The sequence below is a fragment of the Oncorhynchus mykiss genome, chromosome 5, assembly GCF_013265735.2.
Source record: "Oncorhynchus mykiss isolate Arlee chromosome 5, USDA_OmykA_1.1, whole genome shotgun sequence".
In the NCBI taxonomy this organism is placed as follows: Eukaryota; Metazoa; Chordata; class Actinopteri; order Salmoniformes; family Salmonidae; genus Oncorhynchus; species Oncorhynchus mykiss.
Genome location: NC_048569.1, coordinates 86,766,380 through 86,789,980, shown reverse-complemented (window position 1 = coordinate 86,789,980; position 23,601 = coordinate 86,766,380). Strand labels below are relative to the sequence as shown.

Below are 23,601 nucleotides of genomic sequence, written 5' to 3'. Positions count from 1 at the left end.
ACCTACACAGTATGGAACACACATAACCTACACATTATGGAACACACATGACCTACACAGTATGGAACACACATGACCTACACAGTATGGAACACACATGATCTGCACAGTATGGAACACACATGATCTACACAGTATGGAACGCACATGACCTACACAGTATGGAACACAGTATGGAACACACAGTATGGAACACACAGTATGGAACACAGTATGGAACACACAGTATGGAACACACAGTATGGAACACACATGACCTACACAGTATGAAACACACATGATCTACACAATATGGAACACACAGTATGGAATACACATGACCTACACAGTATGGAACACAGTATGGAACACACATGACCTACACAGTATGGAACACAGTATGGAACACACATGACCTACACAGTATGGAACACAGTATGGAACATACAGTATGGAACACACAGTATGGAACACACATGACCTACACAGTATGAAACACACATGATCTACACAATATGGAACACACATGATCTACACAGTATGGAACACACAGTATGGAACACACATGACCTACACAGTATGGAACACACATAACCTACACATTATGGAACACACATGACCTACACAGTATGGAACACACATGACCTACACAGTATGGAACACACATGATCTACACAGTATGGAACACACATGATCTACACAGTATGGAACACGCATAACCTACACAGTATGGAACACACATGATCTACACAGTATGGAACACACATGATCTACACAGTATGGAACACACAGTATGGAACACACATGATCTACACATTATGGAACACACATGATCTACACAGTATGGAACACACAGTATGGAACACACATGATCTACACAGTATGGAACACACATAACCTACACATTATGGAACACACAGTATGGAACACACATGATCTACACAGTATGGAACACACATAACCTACACAGTATGGAACACACATGATCTACACATTATGGAACACACATGATCTACACAGTATGGAACACACATGATCTACACAGTATGGAACACACATAACCTACACAGTATGGAACACACATGATCTACACATTATGGAACACACATGATCTACACAGTATGGAACACACAGTATGGAACACACATGATCTACACAGTATGGAACACACATGATCTACACAGTATGGAACACACATAACCTACACAGTATGGAACGCACATGATCTACATAGTATGGAACACACAGTATGGAACACACATGATCTACACATTATGGAACACGCATGACCTACACAGTATGGAACACACATGATCTACACAGTATGGAACACACATGATCTACACAGTATGGAACACACATGATCTGCACAGTATGGAACACACATGATCTACACAGTATGGAACACACATGATCTACACAGTATGGAACACACATGATCTACACAGTATGGAACACACATAACCTACACAGTATGGAACACACATGATCTACACAGTATGGAACACACATGATCTACACAGTATGGAACACACATGATCTACACAGTATGGAACACACATAACCTACACAGTATGGAACACACATGATCTACACAGTATGGAACACACATGATCTACACAGTATGGAACACACATGATCTACACAGTATGGAACACACATAACCTACACAGTATGGAACACACATGATCTACACAGTATGGAACACACATGATCTACACAGTATGGAACACACATGATCTACACAGTATGGATCACACATGATCTACACAGTATGGAACACACATAACCTACACAGTATGGAACACACATGATCTACACAGTATGGAACACACATGATCTACACAGTATGGAACACACATGATCTACACAGTATGGAACACACATAACCTACACAGTATGGAACACACATGATCTACACAGTATGGATCACACATGATCTACACAGTATGGAACACACATAACCTACACAGTATGGAACACACATGATCTACACAGTATGGAACACACATGATCTACACAGTATGGAACACACATGATCTACACAGTATGGATCACACATGATCTACACAGTATGGAACACACATAACCTACACAGTATGGAACACACATGATCTACACAGTATGGAACACACATGATCTACACAGTATGGAACACACATAACCTACACAGTATGGAACACACATGATCTACACAGTATGGAACACACATGATCTACACAGTATGGAACACACATGATCTACACAGTATGGAACACACATAACCTACACAGTATGGAACACACATGATCTACACAGTATGGATCACACATGATCTACACAGTATGGAACACACATAACCTACACAGTATGGAACACACATGATCTACACAGTATGGAACACACATGATCTACACAGTATGGAACACACATGATCTACACAGTATGGAACACACATGATCTACACAGTATGGAACACACATAACCTACACAGTATGGAACACACATGATCTACACAGTATGGAACGCACATGATCTACACAGTATGGAACACACATGATCTACACAGTATGGATCACACATGATCTACACAGTATGGAACACACATAACCTACACAGTATGGAACACACATGATCTACACAGTATGGAACACACATGATCTACACAGTATGGAACACACATGATCTGATACATATATTCGCATTCCCACTTTCCCCACCCAGCCGCCTTCACCATGATCGGAACGTCCAACCACCTGTCGGACCGCTGCTCCCTGTTCGCCATCCCGTCTCTGTGCCACTTTGCCTTCCCTACATGTGACCGCAGCTCTGGGACAGACAAGCCCAGGGACCTGTGTAAGGTATGATGACATGCTTCACAACTACGACTATAACTACACCTACTAGTCTTGTAGCATTAAACACTGACTGTGGCTGAAATGGGACCCTATTCCTTATTGTTCCTGGTCAAAGTAGTGCACTATTTAGCGAATATGGAGCCATTTCAGACACAGCCCCTGACTGGTGACAGTTAAAGCTAGATCTGTTCAGGCTTGCTCGTCAATCGATTTGGTGTGAAATGGCCCTAGTTTAATAGTAGTAGTCGCCTTCTGGGGTAGGCTAACGTGTTTTTTAGTTTTAGTTACGTTTATTCATTCGACCATTTTTAAAAACAGCACACATAAAACTTGCAAAAGACACATGCACATGAGTAAAATCATGAAGGAGAACACACAATACAGTCTGGGACTTATATCCATTGTTAAATCATGGAGGAGAACACACAATACAGTCTGGGACTTATATCCATTGTTAAATCATGGAGGAGAACACACAATACAGTCTGGGACTTATATCCATTGTTAAATCATGGAGGAGAACACACAATACAGTCTGGGACTTATATCCATTGTTAAATCATGGAGGAGAACACACAATACAGTCTGGGACTTATATCCATTGTTAAATCATGGAGGAGAACACACAATACAGTCTGGGACTTATATCCATTGTTAAATCATGGAGGAGAACACACAATACAGTCTGGGACTTATATCCATTGTTAAATCATGGAGGAGAACACACAATACAGTCTGGGACTTATATCCATTGTTAAATCATGGAGGAGAACACACAATACAGTCTGGGACTTATTTCCATTGTTAAATCATGAAGGAGAACACACAATACAGTCTGGGACTTATATCCATTGTTAAATCATGGAGGAGAACACACAATACAGTCTGGGACTTATTTCCATTGTTAAATCATGGATGATAACACACAATACAGTCTGGGACTTATTTCCATTGTTAAATCATGAAGGAGAACACACAATACAGTCTGGGACTTATTTCCATTGTTAAATCATGAAGGAGAACACACAATACAGTCTGGGACTTATTTCCATTGTTAAATCATGAAGGAGAACACACAATACAGTCTGGGACTTATTTCCATTGTTAAATCATGAAGGAGAACACACAATACAGTCTGGGACTTATTTCCATTGTTAAATCATGAAGGAGAACACACAATACAGTCTGGGACTGATTTCCATTGTTAAATCATGAAGGAGAACACACAATACAGTCTGGGACTTATTTCCATTGTTAAATCATGAAGGAGAACACACAATACAGTCTGGGACTTATTTCCATTGTTAAATCATGAAGGAGAACACACAATACAGTCTGGGAATGATTTCCATTGTTAAATCATGAAGGAGAACACACAATACAGTCTGGGACTTATTTCCATTGTTAAATCATGAAGGAGAACACACAATACAGTCTGGGACTTATTTCCATTGTTAAATCATGAAGGAGAACACACAATACAGTCTGGGACTTATTTCCATTGTTAAATCATGGAGGAGAACACACAATACAGTCTGGGACTTATTTCCATTGTTAAATCATGAAGGAGAACACACAATACAGTCTGGGACTTATTTCCATTGTTAAATCATGGAGGAGAACACACAATACAGTCTGGGACTTATTTCCATTGTTAAATCATGAAGGAGAACACACAATACAGTCTGGGACTTATTTCCATTGTTAAATCATGGAGGAGAACACACAATACAGTCTGGGACTTATTTCCATTGTTAAATCATGGAGGATAACACACAATACAGTCTGGGACTTATTTCCATTGTTAAATCATGGAGGAGAACACACAATACAGTCTGGGACTTATTTCCATTGTTAAATCATGGAGGATAACACACAATACAGTCTGGGACTTATTTCCATTGTTAAATCATGGAGGAGAACACACAATACAGTCTGGGACTTATTTCCATTGTTAAATCATGGAGGAGAACACACAATACAGTCTGGGACTTATTTCCATTGTTAAATCATGGAGGAGAACACACAATACAGTCTGGGACTTATTTCCATTGTTAAATCATGGAGGATAACACACAATACAGTCTGGGACTTATTTCCATTGTTAAATCATGGAGGATAACACACAATACAGTCTGGGACTTATTTCCATTGTTAAATCATGGAGGATAACAGACAATAAAGTCTGGGACTTATTTCCATTGTTAAATAATGGAGGATAACACACAATACAGTCTGGGACTTATTTCCATTGTTAAATCATGGATGATAACACACAATACAGTCTGGGAATGATTTCCATTGTTAAATCATGGAGGATAACACACAATACAGTCTGGGAATGATTTCCATTGTTAAATCATGGAGGAGAACACACAATACAGTCTGGGACTTATTTCCATTGTTAAATCATGGAGGAGAACACACAATACAGTCTGGGACTTATTTCCATTGTTAAATCATGGAGGAGAACACACAATACAGTCTGGGACTTATTTCCATTGTTAAATCATGGATGATAACACACAATACAGTCTGGGACTTATTTCCATTGTTAAATCATGGATGATAACACACAATACAGTCTGGGACTTATTTCCATTGTGGTCCTCTTATTAAAATGTTATGTTGCTTTTATTGTTTGTTTGACCCTCAAGTCTATCCTCTCCTCCTGTCCTCTCTGTGTAAGGACGAGTGTGAGATCCTAGAGAATGACCTGTGTAAGACCGAGTACATCATCGCCCGTTCCAACCCCATCATCCTGAAGAGACTGAAACTACCTAACTGTGAGGACTTGGCGGGACACACCAGCCCAGAGGCTGCCAACTGCATGAGGATAGGGATCCCCATGGTCGAGCCCTTCAACAAGAGTAAGAATTATAATTTAGTTTTATTGATTTATTTTGGTAGATCAGCTTTAATATTGCAGATAGACTTTGGGTTGGGCGGCAGGTGGTTAGAACGTTGGGCCAGTAACCGAAAGGTTGCTGGATCGAATCCCTGAGCTGACAAGGGAAAAATCTGTTGTTGAAGACGTGGATGTCGATTAAGAAAGCCCCCCGTACTTCTCTGATTCAGAGGGGTTGGGTTAAATGTGGAAGACACATTTCAGTTGAATACATTCAGTTGGACAACTGACTGGGTATCCCCCCCCCCCCTCCCCCTTCCCCGCATATCTCTGATTCAGAGGGGTTGGGTTAAATGTGGAAGACACATTTCAGTTGAATACATTCAGTTGGACAACTGACTGGGTATCCCCCCCCCCCCTTCCCCGCATATCTCTGATTCAGAGGGGTTGGGTTAAATGTGGAAGACACATTTCAGTTGAATACATTCAGTTGGACAACTGACTGGGTATCCCCCCCCCCCCCTTCCCCGCATATCTCTGATTCAGAGGGGTTGGGTTAAATGTGGAAGACACATTTCAGTTGAATACATTCAGTTGGACAACTGACTGGGTATCCCCCCCCCCCCCCTTCCCCGCATATCTCTGATTCAGAGGGGTTGGGTTAAATGTGGAAGACACATTTCAGTTGAATACATTCAGTTGGACAACTGACTGGGTATCCCCCCCCCCCCCCTTCCCCGCATATCTCTGATTCAGAGGGGTTGGGTTAAATGTGGAAGACACATTTCAGTTGAATACATTCAGTTGGACAACTGACTGGGTATCCCCCCCCCCCCCTTCCCCGCATATCTCTGATTCAGAGGGGTTGGGTTAAATGTGGAAGACACATTTCAGTTGAATACATTCAGTTTCTATCAAACTAATAGTTTGCATTATTCGGATGGATATGGAATGATATACTATATACACCGAAAGACTATTACACATCTTCATAGCACACACCATCAACTAGAGGAAGATACTTTTTACTTATTTTTACTGTCTACCTCAACGTTTTCTATTGGAGAGGTTCTGTCAGAACCCATAGGGTCCATTAACAAAAGCAGACCTGTATACTTTCATGTTAACATGGATCTGCATATCACAGTGAAGCCCATCAACAATAAAGTAAAAACGCTCTCATTTATACATTCCAATGTTCTCATGTTCTTCTCCCTTTGACCAGACCACAAGTGTTTCAACAGCAGTGGTTCAGACTTCCGCGGGACGGTCAGTAAGACCAAGTCAGGTCGTCAGTGCCAGCCCTGGAACTCTCAGTACCCTCACAGTCACACCTACCTGGCGGTACAATACCCCGAGCTCAGCGGAGGACACTCCTACTGCCGTAACCCCGGCAACAAGCAGGAGGGACCATGGTGTTTCACGCTGGACGAGGGGGTCCGCTTGGAACTATGTGACATCCCTGTTTGTGGTGAGATATAGAGGGGGTTTAAGAGTTTATATAGCACTAATGACACCCTATCTGTGGTGAGATATAGAGAGGGTTTAAGGGTTTATAAGCACTAATAACACCCTATCTGTGGTGAGATATAGAGGGGGTTTAAGGTTTTATAAGCACTAATAACACCCTATCTGTGGTGAGATATAGGGGGGTTTAGGGTTTTATAATCACTAATATCCCCCTATCTGTGGTGAGATATAGAGGGGGTTTAAGGGTTTATATATAACTAATAACACCCTATCTGTGGTGAGATATAGAGGGGGTTTAAGGGTTTATATAGAACTAATAACACCCTATCTGTGGTGAGATATTGAGGGGGTTTAAGAGTTTATATAGCACTAATGACACCCTATCTGTGGTGAGATATAGAGGGGGTTTAAGAGTTTATATAGCACTAATAACACCCTATCTGTGGTGAGATATAGAGGGGGTTTAAGAGTTTATATATCACTAATAACACCCTATCTGTGGTGAGATATAGAGGGGGTTTAAGAGTTTATATAGCACTAATGACACCCTGTCTGTGGTGAGATATAGGGGGGTTTAAGGGTTTATAAGCACTAATAACACCCTATCTGTGGTGAGATATAGAGGGGGTTTAAGGGTTTATAAGCACTAATAACACCCTATCTGTGGTGAGATATAGAGGGGGTTTAAGGGTTTATAAGCACTAATAACACCCTGTCTGTGGTGAGATATAGAGGGGATTTAAGGGTTTATATAGAACTAATAACACCCTATCTGTGGTGAGATATAGAGGGGGTTTAAGGGTTTATATAGAACTAATAACACCCTATCTGTGGTGAGATATTGAGGGGGTTTAAGAGTTTATATAGAACTAATAACACCCTATCTGTGGTGAGATATAGGGGGGTTTAAGGGTTTATAAGCACTAATAACACCCTATCTGTGGTGAGATATAGAGGGGGTTTAAGGGTTTATAAGCACTAATAACACCCTATCTGTGGTGAGATATAGAGGGGGTTTAAGGTTTTATAAGCACTAATAACACCCTATCTGTGGTGAGATATAGGGGGGTTTAAGGGTTTATATAGCACTAATGACCCCACTTTCTATAGTGAGAGAGGGTGTTAGCAGTGTGCCAGGCTGGGTTATAAGGCTTCATAAACACTAAGTTATTATTGGGAGTCAATGCTGCGACCTATCAAATAGACACAGTAGTTGTTATGCGTTATGTTATGGTCTGTTTAACAATAAGTGACAGTACTACCTGAGTTCATTATGTTGGTAATTGACAGTGTATTTACAGTGTTTGGATTGCCTGTGTCCCATCCAGATTATAAGGAGAAGCGTGGGGGCAGTAACATGGAGATTCTGTACATCCTGGTCCCGAGCATAGCCATCCCTCTGTCCATCGCCCTCCTTTTCTTCTTCATCTGTTTGTGTCGTAACAACCAGAAGGCTTCTCGCCCCCCAGCCCCCAGACAGCCCAAACCTGTCAGGGGACAGAACGTTGAGATGTCCATGCTCACCAACTACAAACCCAAGGTATAAGTCCCCCCTCTGTAGCTAAGTCCCCTCTCTTTCGCTCTCTCTCTTTCGTTCTATCTCTCTCTTTTGTTCTCTCTCTCTTTTGTTCTCTCTCTCTCTCTGTTTCTCTCTGTCTCCCTCTATCTCTATCTCTCTCTTTTTCTCTCTCTCTCTATGTCTGTCTGTCTGTCTGTCTGTCTGTCTGTCTGTCTGTCTGTCTGTCTGTCTGTCTGTCTGTCTGTCTGTCTGTGTCTGTCTCTCTCACTCTCTCTCTATCTCTCTCACACTTTCTCTCTCTTCCTTCTCTGTCTCATTGGAGCTCTTTGTAATGTGTGACAACAGTATGAGTATTTTGCCTATAAGTTCATTCATATTCTCCTGCAGATCGTATTACAGTCAACACTGCATTCTTATAATGTTATCTCTGATATATCTCTATCCACCCTGTTTAGAAGGTTATCCAGGCTGTGTTATGATGTGAGACAAAGGTCTACTCCCTGATGTTATAGCCAATCAAAGCTACAGCTGTAGGGGACTGGCTCTGTCAGACAGGCCAGTGTTGTGGTCCCTGTCAAAGTCCCTGTCATCTCTGATTTAGATTGACCTGTGGGAATTTAGAAGAGTATATCCTTCTGTAAAAAAACTAAAACCACTAACAACACAGTGTCTACTGTCTGAGTCTTTATGTCATCCCTAAATACATCTGCCCCACCACTCCTGTCCTCCTCAATGTCACCACTTTCCACCGGGCCTTGCTCCAGGTCACCTAGGGTTTGTTGTTCATGACAGCATTGGCCCCGCCCAGCACAGCCTGGCCCGGTGTGCTGCGAGGCGAGGATGAGCCTGTTCTGGCCCCGGGGAGAGAGGGAGAAACCCAAACCAAAAACATCTGTTGCCCTTTGATAACAGTCACATCCCCCACCACCATTCCATTGCTAACCACTCCCCCAAACAGTCCTCCCCTCCCATCCCCTAACCTCCCCCTAACTGGCCTCTGTCAGGAATTTCATTTTTCATCTGGGAGTTCCTGGAATCTGTCATACCCCCTTGTCGGTTTGGTCGGTGTCAATCATTTTGGGTTTATTGTCTCAGCTCTATGAAGTCCTCTATACTGTAGTGCATTTCACTAATGATTGAAAATGATCATTCCATTTAATGTCAAGTCAGTTCAGCAAGTACACTGAAATTCCAATTCTCTTAAATGCTTTTCAGCCAGGAAAATTTGGAATTGGAATTTGGTTTACTTTCTGAATGAACTGGAATTGAAATGTATTTGACCACAACCCCGATTCCCAATGTGTGATGGCAGGCTTGCTCTACATGTACAAGGTGAGTCGTTTTGGAGTTCGCTCCATACTTTTTTGTTTGAGGGAGGTGGGATTGACAGTTTCCTGAATTCTAAGACAAACTGAAATTAAAGCCAGACTAAGTCAGTGGCAAAGAAGATAAATATCTTTAAAATGCTAATATTCGGTTGTGCTGACAACCAAACACAATTCAATATCCCAAAATATCATTCCATTTGAAATGAACCTCAGCTTGAAACCCAAGGCCTGTTGTATTGTCTATTCTTTGTTGTGTTTCTGTGTTGAATTGAAACAATAGCTGTTGATGACATTGAAAATGCTATATAGGCCTAAATAGTCTTCTTGATGATACATGAGTGATAAAGTATAGTCACATTTCATCTGCTCTGTTAAACCTTCTCTTTGGAATGACTTCGATACCAACAGTGAATCTATTTTGTCTTTAAGTGGCACTATCTCAACAATCATTCTCACTATAGCACATTGGTAATAGTCATCAATAAACATCATAGTTAAGCAGGCTGGGCTTGGTTAAAACCCTGGATGGGAGACTGAAGGGTAGCTGTAGCTAGATCAACTCTCTAGTAGGAGGTGCTGTAGCTAGATCAACTCTCTAGTAGGAGGTGCTGTAGCTAGATCAACTCTCTAGTAGGAGGTGCTGTAGCTAGATCAACTCTCTAGTAGGAGGTGATATAGCTAGATCAACTCTCTAGTAGGAGGTGATATAGCTAGATCAACTCTTCAGTAGAAGGTGCTGTAGCTAGATCAACTCTCTAGTAGGAGGTGCTGTAGCTAGATCAACTCTCTAGTAGGAGGTGATATAGCTAGATCAACTCTCTAGTAGGAGGTGCTGTAGCTAGATCAACTCTCTAGTAGGAGGTGCTGTAGCTAGATCAACTCTCTAGTAGGAGGTGATGTAGCTAGATCAACTCTCTAGTAGGAGGTGCTGTAGCTAGATCAACTCTCTAGTAGGAGGTGATATAGCTAGATCAACTCTCTAGTAGGAGGTGCTGTAGCTAGATCAACTCTCTAGTAGGAGGTGCTGTAGCTAGATAAACTCTCTAGTAGGAGGTGATATAGCTAGATCAACTCTCTAGTAGGAGGTGCTGTAGACAGATCAACTCTCCAGTAGGAGGTGCTGTAGCTAGATCAACTCTCTAGTAGGAGGTGCTGTAGCTAGATCAACTCTCTAGTAGGAGGTGATATAGCTAGATCAACTCTCTAGTAGGGGGTGATATAGCTAGATCAACTCTCTAGTAGGAGGTGATATAGCTAGATCAACTCTCTAGTAGGAGGTGATATAGCTAGATCAACTCTCTAGTAGGAGGTGATATAGCTAGATCAACTCTCTAGTAGGAGGTGCTGTAGCTAGATCAACTCTCTAGTAGGAGGTGCTGTAGCTAGATCAACTCTAGTAGGAGGTGATATAGCTAGATCAACTCTCTAGTAGGAGGTTCTGTAGCTAGATCAACTCTCTAGTAGGAGGTGCTGTAGCTAGATCAACTCTCTAGAAGGAGGTGCTGTAGACAGATAAACTCTCTAGTAGGAGGTGCTGTAGCTAGATCAACTCTCTAGTAGGAGGTGCTGTAGCTAGATCAACTCTCCAGGAGGTGATGCAGCTAGATCAACTCTCCAGTAGGAGGTGCTGTAGCTAGATCAACTCTCCAGGAGGTGCTGTAGCTAGATCAACTCTCCAGTAGGAGGTGATGTAGCTAGATCAACTCTCCAGTAGGAGGTGATGTAGCTAGATCAACTCTCCAGTAGGAGGTTCTGTAGACAGATCAACTCTTCAGTAGGAGGTGCTGTAGACAGATCAACTCTCCAGTAGGACGTGCTGTAGCTAGATCAACTCTCTAGTAGGAGGTGATGTAGCTAGATCAACTCTCTAGTAGGAGGTGATGTAGCTAGATCAACTCTCCAGTAGGAGGTTATGTAGCTAGATCAACTCTCTAGTAGGAGGTGATGTAGCTAGATCAACTCTCTAGTAGGAGGTTATGTAGCTAGATAAACTCTCCAGTAGGAGGTTATGTAGCTAGATCAACTCTCTAGTAGGAGGTGTTGTAGCTAGATCAACTCTCTAGTAGGAGGTGATGTAGCTAGATCAACTCTCCAGTAGAAGGTTATGTAGCTAGATCAACTCTCTAGTAGGAGGTTATGTAGCTAGATCAACTCTCCAGTAGGAGGTGCTGTAGCTAGATCAACTCTCTAGTAGGAGGTTCTGTAGCTAGATCAACTCTCTAGTAGGAGGTGATGTAGCTAGATCAACTCTCTAGTAGGGGATGCTGTAGCTAGATCAACTCTCTAGTAGGAGGTGATGTAGCTAGATCAACTCTCCAGTAGGAGGTTATGTAGCTAGATCAACTCTCTAGTAGGAGGTTATGTAGCTAGATCAACTCTCCAGTAGGAGGTGATGTAGCTAGATCAACTCTCCAGGAGGTGATGCAGCTAGATCAGCTCTCCAGTAGGAGGTGCTGTAGCTAGATCAACTCTCCAGGAGGTGCTGTAGCTAGATCAACTCTCCAGTAGGAGGTGATGTAGCTAGATCAACTCTCCAGTAGGAGGTTCTGTAGACAGATCAACTCTCCAGTAGGAGGTGCTGTAGACAGATCAACTCTCCAGTAGGAGGTGCTGTAGACAGATCAGCTCTCCAGTAGGATGTGCTGTAGACATATCAACTCTCCAGTAGGAGGTGCTGTAGCTAGATCAACTCTCCAGTAGGAGGTGCTGTAGACAGATCAACTCTCCAGTAGGAGGTGCTATAGACAGATCAACTCTCCAGTAGGAGGTGCTGTAGACAGATCAACTCTTCAGGAGGTGATGTAGCTAGATCAACTCTCTAGTAGGTGGTGATGTAGCTAGATCAACTCTCTAGTAGGAGGTGCTATAGCTAGATCAACTCTCTAGTAGGAGGTGATGTAGCTAGATAAACTCTCTAGTAGGATGTATTGTAGCTAGATCAACTCTCTAGTAGGAGGTGCTGTAGCTAGATCAACTCTCTAGTAGGAGGTGATATAGCTAGATCAACTCTCTAGTAGGAGGTTCTGTAGCTAGATCAACTCTCTAGTAGGAGGTGCTGTAGCTAGATCAACTCTATAGAAGGAGGTGCTGTAGACAGATAAAATCTCTAGTAGGAGGTGCTGTAGCTAGATCAACTCTCTAGTAGGAGGTGCTGTAGCTAGATCAACTCTCTAGTAGGAGGTGCTGTAGCTAGATCAACTCTCTAGTAGGAGGTGATGTAGCTAGATCAACTCTCTAGTAGAAGGTGATGTAGCTAGATCAACTCTCTAGTAGGAGGTGATGTAGCTAGATCAACTCTAGTAGGAGGTGATGTAGCTAGATCAACTCTCTAGTAGGAGGTGATGTAGCTAGATCAACTCTCCAGTAGGAGGTTATGTAGCTAGATCAACTCTCTAGTAGGAGGTTATGTAGCTAGATCAACTCTCCAGTAGGAGGTGCTGTAGCTAGATCAAGTCTCCAGGAGGTGATGCAGCTAGATCAACTCTCCAGTAGGAGGTGCTGTAGCTAGATCAACTCTCCAGTAGGAGGTGATGTAGCTAGATCAACTCTCCAGTAGGAGGTGATGTAGCTAGATCAACTCTCCAGTAGGAGGTTCTGTAGAGAGATAAACTCTCCAGTAGGAGGTGCTGTAGCTAGATCAACTCTCCAGTAGGAGGTGCTGTAGCTAGATCAACTCTCCAGGAGGTGATGCAGCTAGATCAACTCTCCAGTAGGAGGTGCTGTAGCTAGATCAACTCTCCAGGAGGTGCTGTAGCTAGATCAACTCTCCAGTAGGAGGTGATGTAGCTAGATCAACTCTCCAGTAGGAGGTTCTGTAGACAGATCAACTCTCCAGTAGGACGTGCTGTAGACAGATTAACTCTCCAGTAGGAGGTGCTGTAGCTAGATCAACTTTCCAGTAGGAGGTGCTGTAGCTATATCAACTCTCCAGGAGGTGATATAGTTAGATCAACTCTCCAGTAGGAGGTGCTCTAGCTAGATCAACTCTCCAGGAGGGGCTGTAGCTAGATCAACTCTCCAGTAGGAGGTGATATAGCTAGATCAACTCTCCAGTAGGAGGTGCTGTAGAAAGATCAACTCTCCAGTAGGAGGTGCTGTAGACAGATCAACTCTCCAGTAGGAGGTGCTGTAGACAGATCAACTATCCAGTAGGAGGTGCTGTAGACAGAACAACTCTTCAGTAGGAGGTGCTGTAGACAGAACAACTCTTCAGTAGGAGGTGCTGTAGACAGATCAACTCTCCAGTAGGAGGTGCTGTAGATAGATCAACTCTTCAGAAGGAGGTGCTGTAGACAGATCAACTATCCAGTAGGAGGTGCTGTAGACAGATAAACTCTCCAGTAGGAGGTGCTGTAGACAGAACAACTCTTCAGTAGGAGGTGCTGTAGACAGATCAACTCTCCAGTAGGAGGTGCTGTAGCTAGATCAACTCTCCAGTAGGAGGTGCTGTAGCTAGATCAACTCTTCAGTAGAAGGTGCTGTAGACAGATCAACTCTCCAGTAGGAGGTGCTGTAGCTAGATCAACTCTCCAGTAGGAGGTGCTGTAGACAGATCAACTCTCCAGTAGGAGGTGCTGTAGACAGATCAACTCTCCAGTAGGATGTGCTGTAGACAGATCAACTCTCCAGTAGGAGGTGCTGTAGACAGATCAACTCTCCAGTAGGATGTGCTGTAGACAGATCAACTCTCCAGTAGGAGGTGCTGTAGCTAGATCAACTCTCCAGTAGGAGGTGCTGTAGACAGAACAACTCTCCAGTAGGAGGTGCTGTAGACAGATCAACTCTCCAGTAGGAGGTGCTGTAGCTAGATCAACTCTCCAGTAGGAGGTGCTGTAGCTAGATCAACTCTTCAGTAGGAGGTGCTGTAGACAGATCAACTCTCCAGTAGGAGGTGCTGTAGCTAGATCAACTCTCCAGTAGGAGGTGCTGTAGACAGATCAACTCTCCAGTAGGATGTGCTGTAGACAGATCAACTCTCCAGTAGGAGGTGCTGTAGCTAGATCAACTCTCCAGTAGGAGGTGCTGTAGACAGATCAACTCTCCAGTAGGATGTGCTGTAGACAGATCAACTCTCCAGTAGGATGTGCTGTAGACAGATCAACTCTCCAGTAGGAGGTGCTGTAGCTAGATCAACTCTCCAGTAGGAGGTGCTGTAGACAGAACAACTCTCCAGTAGGAGGTGCTGTAGACAGATCAACTCTCCAGTAGGAGGTGCTGTAGCTAGATCAACTCTCCAGTAGGAGGTGCTGTAGCTAGATCAACTCTCCAGTAGGAGGTGCTGTAGACAGATCAACTCTCCAGTAGGAGGTGCTGTAGACAGATCAACTCTCCAGTAGGATGTGCTGTAGACAGATCAACTCTCCAGTAGGAGGTGCTGTAGACAGATCAACTCTCCAGTAGGATGTGCTGTAGACAGATCAACTCTCCAGTAGGAGGTGCTGTAGCTAGATCAACTCTCCAGTAGGAGGTGCTGTAGACAGAACAACTCTCCAGTAGGAGGTGCTGTAGACAGATCAACTCTCCAGTAGGAGGTGCTGTAGCTTGATCAACTCTCCAGTAGGAGGTGCTGTAGCTAGATCAACTCTTCAGTAGGAGGTGCTGTAGACAGATCAACTCTCCAGTAGGAGGTGCTGTAGCTAGATCAACTCTCCAGTAGGAGGTGCTGTAGCTAGATCAACTCTCCAGTAGGAGGTGCTGTAGCTAGATCAACTCTCCAGTAGGAGGTGCTGTAGACAGATCAACTCTCCAGTAGGAGGTGCTGTAGATAGATCAACTTTCCAGTAGGAGGTGCTGTAGACAGAACAACTCTTCAGTAGGAGGGGATGTAGACAGATCAACTCTCCAGTAGGAGGTGCTGTAGACAGATCAACTCTCCAGTAGGAGGTGCTGTAGACAGATCAACTCTCCAGTAGGAGGTGCTGTAGACAGATCAACTCTCCAGTAGGAGGTGCTGTAGACAGATCAACTCTCCAGTATGAGGTGCTGTAGACAGATCAACTCTCCAGTAGGAGGTGCTGTAGACAGATCAACTCTCCAGTAGGAGGTGCTGTAGACAGATCAACTCTCCAGTAGGAGGTGCTGTAGAAAGATCAACTCTCCAGTAGGATGTGCTGTAGACAGATCAACTCTCCAGTAGGAGGTGCTGTAGACAGATCAACTCTCCAGTAGGATGTGCTGTAGACAGATCAACTCTCCAGTAGGAGGTGCTGTAGCTAGATCAACTCTCCAGTAGGAGGTGCTGTAGACAGAACAACTCTCCAGTAGGAGGTGCTGTAGCTAGATCAACTCTCCAGTAGGAGGTGCTGTAGACAGAACAACTCTCCAGTAGGAGGTGCTGTAGACAGATCAACTCTCCAGTAGGAGGTGCTGTAGCTAGATCAACTCTCCAGTAGGAGGTGCTGTAGCTAGATCAACTCTTCAGTAGGAGGTGCTGTAGACAGATCAACTCTCCAGTAGGAGGTGCTGTAGCTAGATCAACTCTCCAGTAGGAGGTGCTGTAGCTAGATCAACTCTCCAGTAGGAGGTGCTGTAGCTAGATCAACTCTCCAGTAGGAGGTGCTGTAGACAGATCAACTCTCCAGTAGGAGGTGCTGTAGATAGATCAACTTTCCAGTAGGAGGTGCTGTAGACAGAACAACTCTTCAGTAGGAGGGGATGTAGACAGATCAACTCTCCAGTAGGAGGTGCTGTAGACAGATCAACTCTCCAGTAGGAGGTGCTGTAGACAGATCAACTCTCCAGTAGGAGGTGCTGTAGACAGATCAACTCTCCAGTAGGAGGTGCTGTAGACAGATCAACTCTCCAGTATGAGGTGCTGTAGACAGATCAACTCTCCAGTAGGAGGTGCTGTAGACAGATCAACTCTCCAGTAGGAGGTGTTGTAGACAGATCAACTCTCCAGTAGGAGGTGCTGTAGAAAGATCAACTCTCCAGTAGGATGTGCTGTAGACAGATCAACTCTCCAGTAGGAGGTGCTGTAGACAGATCAACTCTCCAGTAGGATGTGCTGTAGACAGATCAACTCTCCAGTAGGAGGTGCTGTAGCTAGATCAACTCTCCAGTAGGAGGTGCTGTAGACAGAACAACTCTCCAGTAGGAGGTGCTGTAGACAGATCAACTCTCCAGTAGGAGGTGCTGTAGACAGATCAACTCTCCAGTAGGAGGTGCTGTAGACAGAACAACTCTACAGTAGGAGGTGTTGTAGACAGATCAACTCTCCAGTAGGAGGTGCTGTAGACAGATCAACTCTCCAGTAGGAGGTGCTGTAGCTAGATCAACTCTCCAGTAGGAGGTGCTGTAGCTAGATCAACTCTCCAGTAGGAGGTGCTGTAGACAGATCAACTCTCCAGTAGGAGGTGCTGTAGATAGATCAACTTTCCAGTAGGAGGTGCTGTAGACAGAACAACTCTTCAGTAGGAGGGGATGTAGACAGATCAACTCTCCAGTAGGAGGTGCTGTAGACAGATCAACTCTCCAGTAGGAGGTGCTGTAGACAGATCAACTCTCCAGTAGGAGGTGCTGTAGACAGATCAACTCTCCAGTAGGAGGTGCTGTAGACAGATCAACTCTCCAGTATGAGGTGCTGTAGACAGATCAACTCTCCAGTAGGAGGTGCTGTAGACAGATCAACTCTCCAGTAGGAGGTGCTGTAGACAGATCAACTCTCCAGTAGGAGGTGCTGTAGAAAGATCAACTCTCCAGTAGGATGTGCTGTAGACAGATCAACTCTCCAGTAGGAGGTGCTGTAGACAGATCAACTCTCCAGTAGGATGTGCTGTAGACAGATCAACTCTCCAGTAGGAGGTGCTGTAGCTAGATCAACTCTCCAGTAGGAGGTGCTGTAGACAGAACAACTCTCCAGTAGGAGGTGCTGTAGCTAGATCAACTCTCCAGTAGGAGGTGCTGTAGACAGAACAACTCTCCAGTAGGAGGTGCTGTAGACAGATCAACTCTCCAGTAGGAGGTGCTGTAGCTAGATCAACTCTCCAGTAGGAGGTGCTGTAGCTAGATCAACTCTTCAGTAGGAGGTGCTGTAGACAGATCAACTCTCCAGTAGGAGGTGCTGTAGCTAGATCAACTCTCCAGTAGGAGGTGCTGTAGCTAGATCAACTCTCCAGTAGGAGGTGCTGTAGCTAGATCAACTCTCCAGTAGGAGGTGCTGTAGACAGATCAACTCTCCAGTAGGAGGTGCTGTAGATAGATCAACTTTCCAGTAGGAGGTGCTGTAGACAGAACAACTCTTCAGTAGGAGGGGATGTAGACAGATCAACTCTCCAGTAGGAGGTGCTGTAGACAGATCAACTCTCCAGTAGGAGGTGCTGTAGACAGATCAACTCTCCAGTAGGAGGTGCTGTAGACAGATCAACTCTCCAGTAGGAGGTGCTGTAGACAGATCAACTCTCCAGTATGAGGTGCTGTAGACAGATCAACTCTCCAGTAGGAGGTGCTGTAGACAGATCAACTCTCCAGTAGGAGGTGCTGTAGACAGATCAACTCTCCAGTAGGAGGTGCTGTAGAAAGATCAACTCTCCAGTAGGATGTGCTGTAGACAGATCAACTCTCCAGTAGGAGGTGCTGTAGACAGATCAACTCTCCAGTAGGATGTGCTGTAGACAGATCAACTCTCCAGTAGGAGGTGCTGTAGCTAGATCAACTCTCCAGTAGGAGGTGCTGTAGACAGAACAACTCTCCAGTAGGAGGTGCTGTAGACAGATCAACTCTCCAGTAGGAGGTGCTGTAGACAGATCAACTCTCCAGTAGGAGGTGCTGTAGACAGAACAACTCTACAGTAGGAGGTGTTGTAGACAGATCAACTCTCCAGTAGGAGGTGCTGTAGACAGATCAACTCTCCAGTAGGAGGTGCTGCCCATAATATTGTATTTTTTCTGATAGTGGAAATAAGTTGAAGATCTGACATTGTTTTAAAGGTACAAATTCAACCAGTGGAGGCTACTGAGGGAAGGATGGCTCATTATAATGTCTGGAACAGAGAAAATGGAATGGCATCAAACACATGGAAACTACTCATTCCGGCCCAGTCATTACCACAAGCCCGTTCTCCCAATTAAGGTGCCACCAACCTCCTGTGAATTAAACATATTTTATGCTGAAATTTGTTTCCATGATGATATAATCCTGTGGTTGAAATTTCACCCTCAAAACAACTATCAAAACAACAGTTTACATTGATTCAAGCCCAATGCATTTTACATGTGGATTCCACGTCACAATACTTTGATGAATTACGTTGAAACAATGTTGAGTTAACCAGTTTGTGCCCAATGGGTCTTGGCTCCACTCTAGTTCTCATGGTTCAGTCCCCAGCTGGGTTGATAAATACAGTCATCTGTCATCCCTCAAACCAAAGTTAACCTTCAGTTATTAATGGCTCTCATTTATACCACATTAATAATTACAGAGAAAATTGATTACCTGCAATTTCTGAACTATGCACTAACTTGTCAGTTTATTGTTGTTTGTGTTGGGGGCACATTGCCAGATTGTGTTGGGGGTGTGTTGCCAGAGTCTGAGCTGGCGTTGGTATATTTATGCATTTTCTGTCTGGAGCTGAAGTGATTTATTGAAGAGTTGAGCTGAGGAAAGGAGATAATGGATACAGTATGAGACTAATAGATAATTATGACATATCCAGGCAATATTGCTCACACGCACACACACACTGGTGTATTAGGCACTTTTCCTGCCTAAAATTATAACGAGCACCAATTGGTAGCTGTTAAATTTTAATGTCTGTCTACATACCAAGATAGTTATGAGTGTTGAATATGAGTATAAAGCTGACTGGAAATTTCAGCATGTAACACCTCCCCCCTCTTTCTCTCCCCCCTCTATCTGCTTCTCCCCCTCTCTTTCTCTCTCCCCCTCTATCTGCTTCTCCCCCTCTCTTTCTCTCCCCCCCTCTATCTGCTTCTCCCCCTCTCTTTCTCTCCCCCCTCTATCTTCTTCTCTCCCTCTCTTTCTCTCCCCCCCTCTATCTGCTTCTCTCCCTCTCTTTCTCTCTCCCCCTCTATCTGCTTCTCCCCCTCTCTTTCTCTCCCCCCTCTATCTGCTTCTCCCCCTCTCTTTCTCTCCCCCTCTATCTGCTTCTCTCCCTCTCTTTCTCTCTCTCCCTCCCTCTATCTGCTTCTCCCCCTCTCTTTCTCTCTCCCCCTCTCTATCTGCTTCTCCCCCTCTCTTTCTCTCCCCCCCTCTATCTGCTTCTCCCCCTCTCTTTCTCTCTCCCGCTCTCTATCTGCTTCTTCCCCTCTCTTTCTCTCTCCCGCTCTCTTTCTCTCTCCCCCTCTATCTGCTTCTCCCCCTCTCTTTCTCTCTCCCCTTTATCTGCTTCTCCCCCTCTCTTTCTCTCTCCCCCTTATCTGCTTCTCCCCCTCTCTTTCTCTCTCCACCTCTATCTGCTTATCTCCCTTTCTTTCTTTCTCTCTCTCCCTCTCTTTATCTCTCTACCTCTATCTGCTTCTCCCCCTCTCTTTCTCTCCCCCCCCTCTATCTGCTTCTCCCCCTCTCTTTCTCTCTCCCCCTCTATCTGCTTCTCACCCTCTCTTTCTCTCTCCACCTCTATCTGCTTCTCTCCCTCTCTTTTTCTCTCCCCCTCTCTTTATCTCTCCACCTCTATCTGCTTCTCTCCCTCTCTCTCTCTCCCCCTCTCTTTATCTCTCCCCCTCTATCTGCTTCTCCCCCTCTCTTTCTCTCTCCCCCTCTCTCTGAGTCTCCCCCTCTCCTTCTCTCTCCTCTCTCTGCTTCTCTCCATCTTTCTCTCTACCCTCGCTCTGCTTCTCCCCCTATATTTCTCTCTCCCCCTCTCGTTGCTTCTCTCCATCTTTCTCTCTCCCCCTCTCTCTCTTCTTCTCTCTATCTTTCTCTATCCCTCTTCTTCTCTCCAGAGTAAGGCCAAGGAGCTCCCCCTATCCGCAGTGCGTTTCATGGAGGAGCTAGGTGAATGTACATTTGGTAAGATCTACAAGGGCCACCTGTACATGCCTGGTATGGAGCATGCCCAGCTGGTGGCCATCAAGACCCTGAAGGACTACTCCAGCCCTGGCCAGTGGGGGGACTTCCAACAGGCATGTTATTATTCATGTTACTGTGTTGTGGTAGTAATTTATGCTATCTATAGTTGTTTCTTTTGATGCTCTCTGATGTTAGCTACTGTTATTGTGTTATGAAATTCATTGATACTGTCTTTAATTGGTGCTTCCGATGCTATATGATGCTCTCTGATGATCTCCGATGCTATCTGATGTCCTCTGATGCTTTCTTATACCCTCCGATGCTCTCCGATGCTATCTGATGTTCTCTGATGCTTTCTTATGCTATCTGATGTTCTCTGATGCTTTCTGATGTTCACTGATGCTCTCTGATGCTCTCTGATGATCTCCGATGCTATCCGATGTTTTCTGATGCTTTCTTATGCTCTCTGATGCTTTCTGATGCTATCTGATGCTATCTGATGTTCTCTGATGCTTTCTTATGCTCTCTGATGCTATCTGATGTTCTCTGATTCTCTCTGATGCTTTCTGATGCTCTATGAAGCTCTCTGGTGCTTTCTGATGCTATCTGATGCTCTCCGATGGTCTCTGATGCTCTTTGGTGCTTTCTGATGCTCTCTGATGCTTTCTGATGCTATCTGATGCTCTCTGATGGTATCTGATGCTATCTGATGCTCTCTGATGGTATCTGATGCTATCTGATGCTCTCTGATGGTATCTGATGCTTTCTGATGCTCTCTGATGCTCTCTGATGGTATCTGATGCTATCTGATGCTCTCTGATGGTATCTGATGCTATCTGATGCTCTCTGATGGTATCTGATGCTATCTGATGCTATCTGATGCTCTCTGATGGTATCTGATGCTTTCTGATGCTCTCTGATGCTCTCTGATGGTATCTGATGCTATCTGATGCTCTCTGATGGTATCTGATGCTCTCCGATGGTCTCTGATGCTCTTTGGTGCTTTCTGATGCTATCTGATGCTCTCTGATGCTTTCTGATGCTATCTGATGCTCTCTGATGGTATCTGATGCTATCTGATGCTCTCTGATGGTATCTGATGCTCTCTGATGGTATCTGATGCTATCTGATGCTCTCTGATGGTATCTGATGCTCTCTGATGGTATCTGATGCTCTCTGATGGTATCTGATGCTCTCTGATGGTATCTGATGCTCTCTGATGCTTTCTGATGCTATCTGATGCTCTCTGATGGTATCTGATGCTATCTGATGCTCTCTGATGCTATCTGATGCTCTCTGATGCTATCTGATGCTCTCTGATGCTCTCTGATGCTATCTGATGCTCTCTGATGGTATCTGATGCTATCTGATGCTCTCTGATGGTATCTGATGCTCTCTGATGCTCTCTGATGGTATCTGATGCTCTCTGATGGTATCTGATGCTCTCTGATGCTATCTGATGCTCTCTGATGCTATCTGATGCTCTCTGATGCTATCTGATGCTCTCTGATGCTCTCTGATGCTATCTGATGCTCTCTGATGCTCTCTGATGGTATCTGATGCTCTCTGATGCTCTCTGATGGTATCTGATGCTATCTGATGCTCTCTGATGGTATCTGATGCTCTCTGATGCTATCTGATGCTCTCTGATGGTATCTGATGCTATCTGATGCTCTCTGATGGTATCTGATGCTATCTGATGCTCTCTGATGGTATCTGATGCTCTCTGATGCTCTCTGATGCTATCTAATGCTCTCTGATGCTATCTGATGCTCTCTGATGCTCTCTGATGGTATCTGATGCTCTCTGATGCTATCTGATGCTCTCTGATGCTATCTGATGCTCTCTGATGCTATCTGATGCTCTCTGATGCTCTCTGATGGTATCTGATGCTCTCTGATGCTCTCTGATGGTATCTGATGCTATCTGATGCTCTCTGATGGTATCTGATGCTATCTGATGCTCTCTGATCCTTTCTGATTCTACATTTTGGTGATCTTTAATGGTATTTATTGTTTTTGGGATTCTGTTTTTCATCTGATGTTACGTTTGTTGTTTTGTCTGCTGCTGTTTGACATTTGACACAACATTTCCCCTCAGATATAAGTACCTATCTACTTATCTATCTATATCTAGGAGGCATCAGTCATGGCTGAGCTGCACCATCACAATGTGGTGTGTATTTTGGGGGTAGTGACCCAGGAACAGCCTGTCTGCATGCTGTTTGAGTTCCTGAACCAGGGGGACCTCCATGAGTTCCTCATTATGCGTTCTCCTCACTCTGACGTGGGCTGTAGTAGTGATGAGGACGGGACCATCAAGTCCGTCCTGGACCACGGAGACTTCCTGCACCTGGCCATCCAGGTAGCTACCATAACTACTGTATGGGCTGAGATAGAAATAGAACATTAATGGACATTAAAGTATCTATTGTACTTTACTCTATTTCAGGTGGCTGCTGGTATGGAATACCTGGCCAGTCACTCCTTTGTCCATAAGGACCTGGCAGCCCGTAACATCCTAGTGGGGGAACGGCTCCACGTCAAGATATCTGACCTGGGTCTGTCCCGAGAGATCTATGCCTCCGACTACTACAGGTACTGTACATGGCTCACTGTCTCTTTAGACCTGACCCTAACCCTAGACCTGACC

At 44.4% G+C, this 23,601-nt stretch overlaps 1 protein-coding gene across 1 annotated transcript in view; it reads left to right on the top strand.

Annotated features, from left to right (window-relative positions):
• The window catches only part of ror1 (receptor tyrosine kinase-like orphan receptor 1), a 279,763-nt gene that overhangs the window by 253,154 nt on the left and 3,008 nt on the right, over nucleotides 1–23,601 (top strand). Inside the window, exons 6-12 of the mRNA XM_036978628.1 lie at nucleotides 2,683–2,819; nucleotides 5,506–5,686; nucleotides 6,890–7,135; nucleotides 8,463–8,674; nucleotides 20,883–21,062; nucleotides 23,086–23,313; nucleotides 23,401–23,546. Of these exons, the coding sequence (XP_036834523.1) occupies nucleotides 2,683–2,819; nucleotides 5,506–5,686; nucleotides 6,890–7,135; nucleotides 8,463–8,674; nucleotides 20,883–21,062; nucleotides 23,086–23,313; nucleotides 23,401–23,546 (1,330 nt within the window). The remainder of the gene's footprint in view (nucleotides 1–2,682; nucleotides 2,820–5,505; nucleotides 5,687–6,889; nucleotides 7,136–8,462; nucleotides 8,675–20,882; nucleotides 21,063–23,085; nucleotides 23,314–23,400; nucleotides 23,547–23,601) is intronic.